This window comes from Furipterus horrens, unplaced genomic scaffold (assembly GCF_987537825.1).
Source record: "Furipterus horrens unplaced genomic scaffold, mFurHor1.1.pri manual_scaffold_5, whole genome shotgun sequence".
Taxonomy (NCBI): domain Eukaryota; kingdom Metazoa; phylum Chordata; class Mammalia; order Chiroptera; family Furipteridae; genus Furipterus; species Furipterus horrens.
The window spans coordinates 179,474,758-179,491,230 of record NW_028327175.1 but is presented as its reverse complement, the minus strand read 5'-3'; the positions used below and the strand labels follow the sequence as shown (position 1 = coordinate 179,491,230).

Sequence of the window (16,473 nt, the reverse complement as noted above, 5' to 3'; positions counted from 1 at the left end):
TCATTGTTTTTGACTGTGCAAACCAGTGGGGGTTGAGACGGAAGCAGAAACTGCGGGTCTCTCAGCAGAGTCTGCTTGTTTAAAGGGTCCCCACAGACCTAGAACATCCACAGACCCACCCACAGTGGGAACCAGAAACTAGAGAGGCGCCAGTCCAGCGCAGAAATGGGAGAAGTGCCTGGAAAAGGGGCGAGTGCTGGGCAAGCATCATTTTTCCTTCTCACACCCCTCCCCCGCATACAGCACCACAACGTGGTGAAACAGGTTGCCAGTTACTGATGAATACCTAAGGCTCCGCCCCTTACAACGTAACAGGAGCAATAGCTCTGCCCGGGACATGGAAGCAAACAAACATAGGAGACTTCCGACCAAGGTGGAGGCCTAGACTGACACACTCCATCTCCATCCACAACTAAGAAGGAATACAACTACTGCAAAACCAGCAATAACCAAAAGTTCCAGAAAATAAATGAAAGTCCAATGTATGAAGTTATAAAGAAGTGGTGTTCATCCAGACAGGTAGGAGGGGTGAAGCCGGGGAAGAGAGATCAAGCTGTGCTGTCTTCAGCAGCAGCATTGATGGTGGCAGGACAGCGGTAAGCATAGGCACCCGTATTTAAGAGGAGGCAACAAGAGCCTGGGGAGCACCCCTGGCTGCAGACAAGACCCATCAGCTTGCGATTCCAAAGCCGAGGAAGGCAGACCCCCATTGCCTTGGACTGTGAGGCCCGGTGGGGGTGGGGACGGAGGGGGACGCTCCCGGTCTCTCAGTGGAGTTTGAACAGCAGGAATCCATCTTGGACCCCTACCCTCACAAAAAACGCCCAGTTGTGATGAGTGCACAGGGCTCTGCCCCGTATAGCATAGGAGGTGTGACAGCCTGGCCCAGGAAGCAAAGGTAAAAACAAAACTGTTCAGAATGGCACAGATCATGATAGAGATCCCAGTGACGCAGCTGACCAGACAGCAAATTTCCAATCTAATGAAGCAAAAGATAGGAAATCTTTCTGAGGCACAGTTCAGAGCTTTGCTTATAAAAGTGTTTACAGACCTAACAGCAGATCTTAGACAAGACAAGGAAGGAATGAAGGCTAGTCCTGCTGAAATGAACAAAAACACATACGAAACTAGTGGTGAGGGCAAGAAAACCAGGGATCAAATCAACAAATTGGAACATAGGGAAGGAACAAAAAGTTAACCAGTGCAGAAAGAGGAAACGAGAAGTGAGGAAAATGAGGAGAGGCTCAGAAACTTATCGGACAGCTATAAGCGGGCCAACATCTGAATCATAGAGTTGCCAGAAGGTGAAGAAGAACAACTAGAAATGGAAAAATTATGTGAAAAAATAATGAAACAGAACTTCCCTAACTTGGGGAAGAAAACAGACTTACAGGTCCAGGAAGCTCAGAGAGTTCCAAAACAACTGGACCCAGGGAGAACCACAGCAAGACACATTATAATCAAAATGTCAAAAATTAAGGATAAAGAGAGAATCTTAAAAGCAGAAAGAGAGAAGAAGAGAATTACATACAAAGGGGTCTCAATAAGATTAAGAGCTGATTTCTCGAAAGAAACTCTGCAGGCAAGAAGGGACTGGCAAGAAATATTCAAAGTAATGAAAAGCAAAAACCTACATACAACCACAATTACTCTATCCAGTAGTACATCGAAAAGATCAAACACCACGATCAAGTGGGATTCATCCTAGGGATGCAAAGATGGTTTAATATTCGCAAATCAATAAATATAATACATCACCTAAACAAAATGAAAGACAAAAATCACATGATCATATCAATAGATGCAGAAAAAGCATTTGATAAAGTACAACACCCATTTATGATGAAAACACTCAGCAAAACGGGAACAGAGGGAGCATTCCTTAACATAATTAAGGCTATATATGAGAAGCCTGAAGCCAACATCATACTCAATGGACAAAAACCTGAAAGCATTCCCCCTGAAATCAGGAACTAGACAAGGCTATCCACTCTCTCCACTTCTATTCAACATAGTGTTGGAAGTCCTAGCCACAGCAATCAGACAAGACAAAGAAATAAAAGGCATCCAAATTGGGAAAGAAGAAGTAAAACTATCATTATATGCAGATGACATAATAGTCGACGACTCTATCCAGTGAAGCTATCATTCAGAATAGAAGGGCAGAGAAAGTGCTTTAAGGACAAAGTAAAACTGAAGGTGTTCATCAGATCCAAACCACTATTATACAAAATGTTAAAGGGACGTTTTTAGGAGAAAGAGGATCAAAACTATGAACATTAAAATGAAAACTGTATCACAACAACCAACAACACAAGCTAGGGAACCGAAACCAAGGCAAACTAAGTAGGCAATGAGAGTGGGGAAAGAATTATAGGTATGGGGAAAATTATGGGGGGAGGTCAGCTAGGAGGGGGAAGGGGGGAAAGAGAGGGAGATGGTATAGGAATTAAGAAGCATAGTAGGAGGGAGTGGAGTAGACAGGAAGATGTTGAGGAGAACTATATGCACAACCAATGGGCATGGACTAAGGGGAGGGGACAACTGGAGGAGGATGTCACTGGGTGGAGGGGAGCAGAGGGAAAATAAATTGGGACAACTGTAACAACATAATCAATGAAGCATATTAAAAAAAGATAAAAAATAAACTAAAAAAGTTTTAAAAAGAAGCATGATTGGTAGGAACAAAATAGACAGGGGGATGTTAAGTACAGTATAGTAAAGGGTGAAGTCAAAGAACTTACATCCATGACCCATAACCATGAACATGAACATGAGGGAGGGGTTGCTGGGAAGAAGATGGGTACTGGGTGTAAGGGAGCAAAGGAAAAGGAACTGGAACAACTGTAACAGCATAATCAGTAAAATATACTTAAGAAAGAAGAATAAAACTTACCAGGAGAGAAACAATAATTTAATTAAAATCTACAGCTATATCTAAAACACAATAGAAGTTGGCTGAGGAAATATGGAGTAAAAGGAGGAAATGGCATTTCAAGCAAAAGGAAATAGATATGCAAAAGCATGGCATAATGAAAGAGACCTGAATAATTGATGATGACAGGTAATAAAGGGCATAACATGCTAAGCTAAGGAGCTTAGATTCTCTCCTTTAGGAAAGCCAAAAGAGAATGTTCTTAAGAAAGAAAACAAAACAGCAGTGAGCTAGCACATGGACTGTATAAAGAAATTCTATTTGTGGTCCAAGTGAGCGACACTGGATTGAGGTTGCAGCTCCCATTGCTCCTTCTTCTCAACTTCAAGCCCAAATGTTTATGCCACATTTGTAGTACTAACCAGATCATGATACATTAGAGTTACCAGTATACCTGAAACCTATATAATTTTATCAATTAATGTCATCTCAATAAATTCAATAAAGGAGAAAAAGTATATACTCAACACCCATTTATTACAGTCTGCTCTCTTTCTTCCATAAAGACATCTAATCTTTCTTCCACATAACATTCTGTGGTGGGCAAAATCCTAAAGGAATTTTGATGATTCCCAGTCTCTGATGCTCACACCCTGTGTACTGTACTAATAACTAGCATGGGCATAACCTGTAGTTTACATCCAGCCAACAGAATAGAGCAAAATTAAAAGGATTTTGCAGATGTAATTTAGGCCCCAAATCAGTTGACTCTGAATTCATCACAAGCGAGCTTTGGGCACCTCTAGCCAATAGCCAGCAAAAACCCACAGCCCTAAGTCATATAACCACCAGGGAATGAATTATAACAACAATGCGAATTAACTTGAAAGCAGATTCTCTTACCCAATCAAGCTTCCAGATAAGAGTGCACCTTTGCCAACATCATGATTGCAGCTTATGGGGCCCTGAGCAGAGCACCCAGCTACCCTGTGTCTATACCAGTGGTTCTCAACCTGTGGGTCATGACCCCTTTGGGGGTCAAACGACCCTTTCACAGGGGTCGCCTAAGACCACCAGAAAACACATATATAATTACATATTGTTTTTGTGATTAATCACTATGCTTTAGTTATGGTTGCAGGTTACCACAACATGAGGAACTGTATCAAAGGGTCGCGGCATTAAGAAGGTTGAGAACCACTGGTCTAAACGCTGGACCCACAGAAACTATTCTCCAGACTACAAGTCATCTTTTCTATGAATTGTTTGCTATTAGGCATTTTATGTAGTTGATTAAATTTAGCTACCTGTAATACAGTTCCTTGCTCCTTTGTCTACTTGGCAAACTCCTACTCCTCTTACGGTTGCTTCTTCTCAGAGGTTGTCCCTAACTCCCCACCTTTCAGGAAAATGAAGGCCCTGTCATCTGGTTTTCCATAGATATTGATATCTTTTTATAACAATTGCCAACAATATATTATAGATACTATTTATAGCAGATTGCATGCTCCATGAGGGAGAAATAATCATCTTTGTAACCCAGTGCCTAGGGTAGAGAGTGGCAACCAAAAATCAGTAAATGTTTAGTGACCTAAGTGAAAGACAATAAAGAATCATAGTCAAGTAAGGGAAGGGTCTAGTCAAGGAATGTGTATGAATGACTCATGGACATGGACAACGGGGAGGGATATGATTGTGGGAGAAGGGATGGGCTGGGTGGGGGGAGCAATGGGGGAAAAATGGAACAACTGTAATTGAAAAACCAAAAAATAAATAAATAAAAAAAACTTTAAATGAAAAAAACAAAGAATCATAGTTAGATAGAGTGCACAAAAACATATAGGTTATCTTGTCCAATTCCCTAACTGTTGTTCTGCCTAGCTAAGTACCTTTAGGTTGTATCCTTCTGATCTTATAAGTAATATTACAACTCCTCCCCCTTTTATAGAGTAGAAAAACAAGACCAGAGAATTAAGATTTACCCACCTTTAAGCAGCAGAGTTAAATTCTGAATAAAGATAGCAACCTTAGGTTCAACCCTTTCTATTATGGCAAGGCTGCATAATAACACACTATTATAAAAAGACTCTATAATCTAGTAGGCATCTTAAAGTTTTACAATGTTACAGAAATAAATCTTTTGTATCAAAAATCTTATTCTTAAAAGAAATTTCAGTTTTAAAAATTAAGTATTAATCACATACTTGGGGCTGAAGGAGTAGAGGAGAATGCATGAAATTGAGTTAGTCTTGTGAATATAATAAGATTATTTTGACAATACAAGGTAAGCATAAAGGTTTAGGGAGTATATCATGTGAGATTCTCCTTTTCTAAGTGAGATGCAAATGAAAACCTATTTACCTTAAAGATTCAGATAATGGTGTTAAAGTGCCATCTCCTCTATCTACTATACGAAAGAAATTCAATTGCTCTCCTTCTTGGTATACCAGAAATGTAACTTGTTTGTTGCAGGTTTTCTCCCAGACCTCATCTCGACTGGAATCCATGCACTTAGCCATCTCCCTAAGTGGATCTTCCATAGGAACTACAAATGGAAAAGTTGATAAACAAGTTTTCAATTTATATCAAGTTTTATGCATCTTTGTACAGTGATGAGACATAAAATGATGAATTGTATACAGCCCTGTGTATACAATATATACATGGTATTCTTCAAAGAATTTTCTGGTCTTTTAATACCACTCCTTATGTTCTATTAATATGAATGAAATAGAATGCATTATTATGTTGTTATGTACAAAGATACATGAGGTTTTTCCTATACCTCTAGAGTCCATATATTTGTTGATTCCATGACATAATTATGATTTTTACTAGACACCTCTGCTCCCTATATTTTCCAGTTGGTTCCAACAATCAATAATTAAAAGCAATATAAATTCCACTTACTTTAGATTTTAAAAATGCACATAATTAGGAGACATATTAGAAATGAGAAGTAGATGAATCCCTCTTTTTCTTTCTGGTTTTATATAGAGGCTATTCTTCTCTGAGCTATTTTTTGATGTGCAGTTAGATCATTAAAATATAGAAAATATAAAATATAAGAAAAAGGGGGCCACTTATGTACTAAAACTGCAATATGTATAATGGTCAGAATGTTGTTTCTTAAAAGCATCTTCCCAGAACCCCAACTGTTCTAGAATATATACATGTGTTGAGTCAGAGTACAAGACTTGAGCAAAATTCTCACTACTGGTAGGCTCTAGAAGTCCAAGGGTGTCCTCAGGTTTGAATGATATTGCAACCATCATTACAGCCCACTCTTGTCCACAGCACCCACAGGTTCCATTCCTGTGGTGGAAATGGGCCTAAACAGATTGTCGGCTTGTAGGGTGAATGTTCTAAAGCCCTGAACCCCAGACTTGGGTGTCTAAGTAATGGTTACAGGAAGATAAAAAGGTTGTTCCCAAAGACATTCTCATGTCAAGCTGAAGAAATGTTTCCTCTTTCCTAAAAGAGGCAACAATTTATGAAACTGCATAACTATCAATCAAGTAGTTTATTATTAACAGAATCATCAATGCTGTACTACCCCTCTAAAAAGTTACAGCAATAACACAGGAGAACAATTTTTAACGTAATTCCCTCTGAGTTCAATTTTTTCAGCTGTTTTAGACTTAAATAGGCATGCTGATTTCAAAACTGCAGTTAGTTTTCTTCTAACACGTCAAGTATTTTCTGCACAGCTTATCTTAATGCGACCACTCTAGGCTGGATCGAGCCTGGATCAAGGGATGCACTAGTGCTCTCTTATTGGCTGAGAGCAAACCTCCCTCGAGTGGGGAGGGATGGGGGATGACCTTGGAGACTATCAACAGGTTCATACTTGTCTAGGCTATTCAGTTACACATGAGACAGTGTGGTGAGAGGTAGTGTGCCGCTCTATATAGTGAATCGCACTCCGAAGTATAGTCCAAGTTCTTGTCTGTATACAAGGAGTTAGCAGAATTTATTTTTTTATTTACATACGTACTTATTTCCTTTCCTTCAGATCATGTCTGCCTCTGCTATTTCTCCTCATAAGTGCCGAAACAACCCTGACTCATTTTTTTTATATCTGTGGCAGTTTCACCATTCCCAATCAAAGGACAAACATCAGTGTATTTGTCAGGCAAGCCTATTTTGCATATTTTAAAGTAAAACTTGGTGATCAAGATAAGTCTTGGGCCCCTCACAAGGTGTGCAAGCAGTGAGTCGAGAGTTTACAGATGTGGGCGAAGGGAACACGTGATAACTTGCCATTTGGTATACTTATGGTTTGGTGAGAGCCCAGATATCATTCAAGTGACTGTTACTTTTGTATAGTGAAAACGTCAGGATGTAACAAGAAAAATAAATGTAAAATAGAGTATCCTAGTCTACCAACAGCTATACACCTGGTGCCTCATTCAGCGAGATCCCAGTGCCAGTTTTCATTGAACTACCCTCTTTTGAAAAATGGGAGTATGGTGAAGAACTAAGTGACAGCAATGATGAAGATTTTGAAATTGAAGATAACCCAGTTTGTAAGGGATTTGATCAGCATGAGTTGAATGATTTGGCAAGAGATTTGGGACTATCCAAAAAGGTTTCAAAACTCCTACCATCAAGACTACATGAGAAAAACTTTCTTGAAAAAGAAGCGAAGGTATCCTACTTTTGACCAAGAGAAAGTGCATTTCTGCAGTACTTTCGAAGTGATGGTGGCTTTGTGAATTGCCATAACATTCACGGTTTAATGGAGAAATTGGGAATGCCAATCTAGAACATAACTGAATGGCAACTGTTCATCAATAACTCAAAGTGGAGCTTGAAGTGTGTCCTCCTCCACAATGGCAATTTATTTGGTGAAGTCCCAATTGGCCATTCAGTTTGTTTTCCTGGATAATATGAAGACATAAAGAGAGTCATTGATCTGTTGCAATATCACAAGCACAATTGGATCATCTGTGTTGACCTTAAAATGGTCTGCTTTCTTCTTGGTCAGCAACACAGATATACCAAGTAATCCTGTTTTCTGTGTATGTGGGACAGCAGAGCTCATGAGAAGCATTGGGTGGAGTCAAATTGGCCTCCAAGATCTGACCTGAAACCTGGTGGTCCAAACATTCTAAATGAGCCACTTGTTGACAAAAAGAACATTATATTCCCACCTCTGCACATAAAACTGGATCTCATGAAGCAATTTGTTAAAGCTTTGCCAACTGAAGGGGACTGTTTCAAGTATCTCATTTTGGAATTTCCTAGCCTGTTGTTTGAAAAGATAAAATACCTTAATATATATGTTTGCTAGCAGAACTTTACTACTCATACACAATTTGACTTACAGTAACAATATATAGCCTTTATATGAATAAAGTAACTCTAAATAAACAGTATATTCAGGTAATTTTTTCTTTATTTTCCTCTGTATGTATATTTTGTATGATTTTTGGGACAAAGGGAGGGTATCCTGTATCTTAAAAAGTTGACGTGAGAGAGAAAAATTGCATCATTTTTGGATTCAGATGCCAAAAATTAGTCAAAAACAAGTGTCAGATCTAACTCAATGAAAATTGTGTTCCCCAGTGTAAGAAATATTAAAGCCTGGATGTAGCAAGTTTAAAACATTAAAGATGTTCCCATAACCTAAATTCAATACCACCACTACTAAAATACAAAATACTTTTGAAATAAGATTTAGCTTATTTTATGAATGGTTTGATTGACTCTTTCATAGGCACAAAATGAATAAATATTAAAAGACATTTTTAAAACAAGTTCCTACCAGTTTTAAGTTAATGCTGTATTTTCCACATTATGTTCATGAGAAATAAAAAACTATGCTTTTGCCATTTCTAACACCATGTGAAAGTCTTACTTAAATCAACAGTTTGCCTTACTTAGGGAGGCATTGGGATTGAATATGTGTATGCACATATGCGTATGCACACACACACACATTTTCATAGCAGAAAAACCATTTAGATTTCATCAGGTACAAAACATTGTATGTATAGTTTAAAGATAAAATTTAGTTTTAGAAAGGAAATTCTTTTCTATGCTGTTTTCATAATGGTTAATTCAAAACACATTTTTAAAAGCTAAATATTACTGGAACTCAGATGATAAAGGTACTTTCTTAACCGTAACTTTCAAGTAAGACTAAATATCTAAAATATATATATAAATATATATATTTTTTATATTTATATACATAAGTATATATAAATATATGGTTTCTTAAATACCATATGGAGATCTGGGTTCAGTTTTTCACAAAGTTTTCAATATGTAAAGTAGACAACATCAAGCTTTTAATCTTAAAAAAGTTGATTCAGTAAAGGTAAAATTACTAAAAACAATTTAAAATATAAAAAACAGACAAGTTCTAAGTGCTGATTTTTAAATTTACAGGTAAGGCAAAAAAAGTTGTAGAAAAAAATAATAATACAAAGCTTCAGCTATCAAAGGGTATGATGTCTTTCATTTTGTTTAAGTTTTAAAAATACCTGTATTTTTAACTAAGAATCTGTAATACTTATACTTCTCCTCATATACATAAAGTAATCTTAGTCCTAGTAAGAAAAATAGGTATTCTGATTAAAAACCCTGGTTTAAAGAAAATACTATATACAAATAACCAACTTTCAAATATAATACAATGAAGTTCACATGTCATTAAACACTATAAAATTCTACCTTACATTAATGACTCAGTAAATGTTTTAGGGTTCTTGTACTACTTTCAGAATCAGTACTATAAACATCACCTTATGTCAAATAGGACAATCTCATAAGTCCAATTAATAGACAGTCTCAGATATTAAGAGTGCTAATTAATCAGCCCTAACATTATTATCTTTATCTTTTCTAACCTATCCAAAATAGTTAAACAGCCAAAGTAACATCTCACAAAATCTTCTTGAAGTAGTTAGGAAAAGATAGTAATATTGATAACTTTATTTCTAACTAAAATTTGAAGCATGGAGATAAAATTTGACTTGTGGGAGAAAAAAGCTAGCAGTGGAATCAATACTTAACCTTCAGTTTTCTGTTTAAAGAAGGCTCAAACAAATATGAAGTCCTTCCCCCAAATGAGGACTGCTCTGAGCAATCTAAGGTGCCTCTGTTTGGTGGGGATTCATGTGACATACCTGATTCAAGGACCAATGTAAACATTCCTGGTTCTTCCCCTGCTTAGGACTTTCTTGTTAATAAAGTCTCTGCTCACATCATCTCACAAGGCCCTTCCACAATCATCTTCCTACTACTCTGCTTCCACAGGCCCTATCACACTACCCTATTTCCTCCCAAGCATTTACAACTGCTTAAAATGATATCAATCTTTACGCATTTATTGTGGGCACTTTCATGAAGTAGGGCCATTTTCTCCCATAAAACATTGCACTCCATATCTAGTAGATGCTCAAAATGTATTTGATGAATGAATGAATGAATTCCCAGAGACTGCCCACATTCTGAAAAAGGATTCAACAGGGCCATGATAATATCCATAAAATCCAAATAATTCACAGACCAGGCTAACAGAAGACATCCTGGAAGTTTCTATAAAAACCATTACCCCAAGAATTAAAGAATCAGTGGATAATAAAAGCAGCAATACTGGAACAAACCTAACTAAACACAATGACAACTATATTTATACTATGCCATCCCATTTCCCTTCCCTATATTGATGAGGTTTATTTTTAAATCTCACTGGACTGAGACTTTCTGGAATATAAGTTCCTGTCTCTGTTCATTTAGGCATTAAAGAACAATGCCTAGAAAAACAAATGTAGTTCTTTTAAAACCTAATAGCAGAAAAAGAACCATACTACAAAACATAAAAACACCAACTGGCTTGAAGATTGATATTGTTAAATTGCTTTAATATATATTTTAACATATGCCTACCTCTTCTAGTATTTATAGGTCCACCACGCATAGTCAATACCAGCTTCAAGGTACAGCCTTCTGAAATGCTGTAGATAGTTAACACAAAAATTAACTACAATCATCAAAATGCATTCACTGTTAAATATATACATACGATTATGTGTTTCTTTAACAGGCATAGTGCCTATCCTCTAAAATATAAAAATAATATAGCAATGTGCATAAATATGAAATGTTAACTTATTTACTTATATAAACAATGAAAAAGTGATGAAGTTTTCAAAATCCTTAAAAATGACATGAAATCTCCATAAAGTACTGGAAAGGACCTCTGTGATCATGTAGTTTAACCTCTCTATTTCACATGTAAGAAAAAAGAGGCCCTAAGAAGAAAAGAAGCCTTTTCAAGAACAAAAGTGACAAAAGTGTTAGAAAATAGCAGATATATTTAATAAAACAGGAAACAGGAAAACAGCAAATCTACAAGGTCTCCCAGTGCTCTTCCAGCTATTCCATATAGCCTCTGACCTTTTCATTCTTTTCTTAAGAGTGAACATGTATGTAAGAGAAGGGGGAAAAAAAGACAAAGTGTCAGATAGTATTATCTGCAATCACTGATGCACAGTGTCACTTAGTAACCAAAGGACTTAATAAAAAGATTTGGTGAAGAGCAACAATCTCTTACCCAATACTTGTGAAAATGGAAAGGAAAGGAACCTAGCCAGGTGGAAATGGGGTCAATATTCAAAGAAAGAAGCAAAGAATGCAACATAAGAAGAGAAAGATCTAAAAAGGAAGGAGGTAAGTAGCATAGAGTGAATGATGATAAGGCAAAACAAAAATTCAGAGGACAAAGGTCAGGTAATAAGGGGTACTGAGCCAACATATTTTAAAGTTCAAAATTTACACTGAAATCTAGAAAACAGAACTATTCAGAAGAAGAGACATGACCCAAGAATTCAGAAGAAAAACAACGGTATGTGAAGTTGTAATACTGAGCATCTATAAAACAGCTAAGATGAAATTACACTCACTTGTAATCATTCAAGCAATAATCATCTTCAAGTTCCACGTTATTCCAAATTAAGTGCTGCTGACAGATAGGAATTCCTTAAGGAAAGGTTATAAAAAAATGGTTAAAAATTCAATCGAATCCTTAGAAGAGTATGATACAAAGCTATGTCATTAAAAAAATGAAGGAGAAGGAGAAGAAGAGGAGGTGGAGGAGGTGAAGGAGGTGGAGGAGGAGAAGGAAAAGGAGAAGAAGAAGGAGAAGAAGAAGGAGAAATTAAAAATACTTCTAAATTGAATGCAAGGTATTTAGCTAAAATTTAGAGAATGAGAGGTTTTTAAAAGGCATGCCTAAACATTGATGTAGTCCAATCCACTCACTTTAGAAAAGAACAGTATATTTCAGTAACTCTCTGGCCTTGAAACAACATTAAAGACCCCTTTAAAAGACAAGATACCATGAATCAATCCTGAGGAATTTAAGATTTAAAGCCTAGAAGCCAATTCTAAAGGCTGCAAAGTAGAGTCTCATTCAGTTATATTCAAGGTTAAAAGTATAAGTGGGAATAGGAGAAATGGGTAAAGGGGGTTAAAATGTACAAACTCCCAGCTATAAAATAAGTCATGTGGCTGTAACATCCAACATGGGGACTATAATTAATAATATTGTGTTGTATATATAGAAGTTGCTTAAGAGATATCTTAAAAGTTTTCATCACAAGAAAAAAACTTTTGTAACTGTATGTTGATGGATGTTAACTAGACTTATTGTGGAGATCATTTTGCAATATATACAAATATTAAATTGTTATGCTATACACCTGAAATTAAAATAATATGTCAATCATATCTAAATAAAAAATATGGAACATTTAGTTTTCAGTCCTTAGGGGTTTGTGCTTTAAAAATCTGTTCCCAGAGTAAGATGCCCACATGGAATAAAAATTATGTATATATACATACATAAATATATGTGTGTATGTATATGTATATATACATATATATGAGTTTATTGAAGGATTAAGATGGCATCTTTCACATCTCTTGTGAATGGAAAGGGCAATAATTTTGAAAAGGGGCAGCAGAAAATACAATTTCAAAAAAATTAATATATTAGAAAATTCCTTGTATATGATTATAGTTACAATTGTATGTTAACAAGCTTTTTTGTAGTGCCTGAACACTAATTACAGACTAATTCAATCTTGGAGGGGAGTATATTATGAACAGTTTTCAATGCTGAAAATTATAGTTTCTTTACATTTTTTTTATGTCAAAGGAATATCAAGGCATATACAATACTCCAGCATAATTAATCTTTTTTGTGTGTGGCAAATTGCATATTTGAATGTCGAAAAAATATATGCACTATACTAGCCAGAGAGTGCACATTATCTACACACAGAACACTTAATGGATACTGATATTGATGAAAATAATTTTCAAACATTTCACATACTGCCTTCTATAATTACTTTTGCTTATGATACTATACTATAAAATTAGTTGACTAGAATAGTAAGTGCTATTCACAAATATACCGACACTCATATGTAACTTGTCACAGCTTTGTTTGTAATAGTGAATAACTGGACAGGTGAAAGTATATTTTCATAGAAAATTGGGTAAAAATAAGTTATGACAGAAATATACATATTGAAGCACCATCCATTCATTAAACACACACACAAAAATGTGTTAAAAGGAAATATGTCCAAAATGTTATGAAGAGATTCTATAGATATAGAGGCTGGAAAGACCAAGATCAAAGTTCTAGCAAAGTAGGTTTCATTGTGAGGCCTCTTCTCTTCACTTATAGTCATCTGACATTTTCCTGTGTGTTCACATGACTTCTTTCCAAGTGTACACATAGAGAAAGGGAGTTTTCTGGTGTCTCTTCTTAAAAGGGCACTAATCCCATAAGAGCGTCCCACCCTCATGACCTCATCTAATCTTAATAATGACTCAATCATGTTTGCTTTGTCTTTTTTAAAGTTTTTATGCAGATATGTTTATGTTGAGAACATGTTCATATCTGCATTCAGAAATTAAATCAGAACCAGTAGGACTTATGAATAATTAAAGACAATGCTGAAACACTTCTCATCTCCCAATATTTCCTCTCAAATCAATACAGAATAAAAATAAGGAAAAAGAATACAAAGAAACCATGCCCTTAGCCCTCATGTCTTGAAGTAAGAGAATGTCCAAACTTCTAAAATAACTGGGAATAAAAAGGGCACTCACCCATTCCCAGTGTGGGAAGTCCTATGCTCCTGCCCCCACAGGGCTCACTGAAAAAAAAAATTGGAGAATACAGAGGGAAGCAAGTGACAGTATATAAGTTCAACATAAAACCACCACAAGGGAGAAGAAGGCTATTATAAGTCTGAAAAGTCTACAAAAAAGACTCAGGTAGATTAGAGCACTGACTATAAGAAAAGGATTTTAAAGCCAAGCAATTTGAAGAAGCTTGGAGGAGGGGATGTGGAGGGAGGGAAAAAAACAAAAGAGGAAGAGCATCCTTTAATAATCCAGTAGTCCATGGGAAAAAGAACAAGGGGTGAAAACTCAAGAGTTCTAAAAGACAAAAGAGAACCACAAACTGGAGGACTCACAACTCTTCCCATCACCACAAAACATAAAACATATACTAAAATATCTTCACACAGCTGTAATTATAGGGAGAACACCATTAAACAAAATCTGTAAAGCACCCCTATACCACAAAAAAATCAACAAGATAAAAATTAACAAATCCACATAGAGTTAATAGTAAAAACTAGCAAATAAAATTCCATACCTATCAACCATGATAAATTTTACACAGAAAAATAACTATGAAGAAGAAAACTATAGAGCCACACCCCAAACTTACTCAAGCACTTGAAGATTTTTTTTTAATGTCTTGAATTAGAAATTCAAAAATTAAGAACAGAAAATATCTTTTAAAGGGATAAATGAAAAAGAGAGCTACCTAAACTCAGAAAAGAAATGAAGGAAAAGACAAAATTACCTTCAAAATAAAAAATAAATTACAAGATGCAAAGAGATAACAGTCAAATATATATTTAGTAAGGGACAAGCCAAGAAACAACCAAGAGAATGAAAATTACATAAAGAAAGAGGGTAGAGATAAAGTAGTGGCAATAAAAGATAGGCCAAGAAGGAATTATATTCATAGTATCAAAGTCTTTGAAAAAGAAAACAGTGAAATAGAATGAATATTTAAAACTCTAATCCTAGAAAACATCCAGAAATAGAAAGAGACCAAAAGACCTGAATTTACAAATTGGAAGTGCCTACTACATACCTGGGAAAATTCACCCAGAACTATTTGATTTTGGTGATAAAGATAAAATCCTCAACAGTTACATACATGCATGTATGGGCACACACACAATAACTTATAAGGCAAACGAATTACACAGGACTCAACAACAACAAAAAATATAATTTTAAAATGAGCAAAGAATTTGAGTAAACATTTCTCTGAAGAAGAAGACATACAGATGGCCAATGTATTATACATATGAAAAGATAGTCAACATCACTAATCATCAGGGAAATGCAAATTAAAGCCACTATAAAATATCACATCCATTGGGATGTCCACTAGCCAAAAAAAAAAACCCTCAAAAAATCACAAATGTTGGCAAAAATGTGAAGAAATCAGAATCCTTGTACACTATCAGTGGGAATATAAAAGTTATGCAGCCACAGTGAAAAACGGTAGGAAGGCTCTTCAAAACATTAAAATTAGAATTACCATATGCTCCAGCAATTCCACTTCTGAATATATATCAAAAAAAAACAAAAACAGGATCTGGAAGACATACTTGCATACCCATGTTCACTGCAGCATTATCCATAAGAGTCAAGCAATAGAAGCAACCTAAATGCTTATTGACAAATAAATGAATAAAGAAAATGTGGTGTTTTAACTGTATAATGCAGGCTAAGTACTGGACACAAATATAATACTCTAGTTAGTAAATTTGTTTCTTACAGACACAGGAGTTGGTGATTCTAAACTAATTTATGTGTAGAGTCGTCGGCAGCCGTCCGTCTCGAGAGACGATGGTGTAGCTTCTTAAGAGTCTATCTGCACCGCCGAGAATGGCTGTGCAGTCCGACTCGGGAGTGACACGGTATCTGTCTCCTCCCGTGCTGAATCGACATCTTGCGATGACGCTGGAGTGTCCTCTCCAGTGAAGCTGAAGCTACAGAGCCTGGGCAGGGTGATATGGAGGGTCTGCTGTTGCCCATGCAGCAGACCCCCCCTCTCTTCGCAGCTGAAGGATCCAAGGGAAAGACGGAGTCAATACAGCTTGGCTTCAGGTGCGCCGCAGGAGTTGCCGGTGTTGACTACAACGTCAAACCGCCTTAGGGACTCCGGCTCCGGATTTTCTGTCGGGGTTTACTCCCTTAGCCTTTCCCCTGAAGAGGTATGCCGCAAGGCAGCGGAGGTTTTTTGGAGTCAGAGTTTTCCTTCTCTGTATGTGTAGAGTAAGCTTGAGCAAATTAGGAGATACATTGTGGGTAATGTGAACCAAATTTCTCACTGTAAAAGAGGTTATAAATGAAGAAAGAGAAAAGGCTAGAATGAACAAACAGGTCTATATAAAATCCTGGTTTTTACTATTATATAAAATTTGGATACATACAGATGTATGAGTATATGTGTGCAGTAAATATACATT

General features: G+C 36.2%; 1 protein-coding gene across 1 annotated transcript in view; it reads right to left on the bottom strand.

Moving 5' to 3' along the window:
* The window catches only part of ZFAND4 (zinc finger AN1-type containing 4), a 92,449-nt gene that overhangs the window by 59,173 nt on the left and 16,803 nt on the right, over positions 1 to 16,473 (bottom strand). The window contains exons 2-4 of the mRNA XM_090279526.1: positions 11,794 to 11,869; positions 10,778 to 10,845; positions 5,237 to 5,420 (exon numbers count right to left, since the gene is read on the bottom strand). Of these exons, the coding sequence (XP_090135652.1) occupies positions 5,237 to 5,420; positions 10,778 to 10,845; positions 11,794 to 11,869 (328 nt within the window). The remainder of the gene's footprint in view (positions 1 to 5,236; positions 5,421 to 10,777; positions 10,846 to 11,793; positions 11,870 to 16,473) is intronic.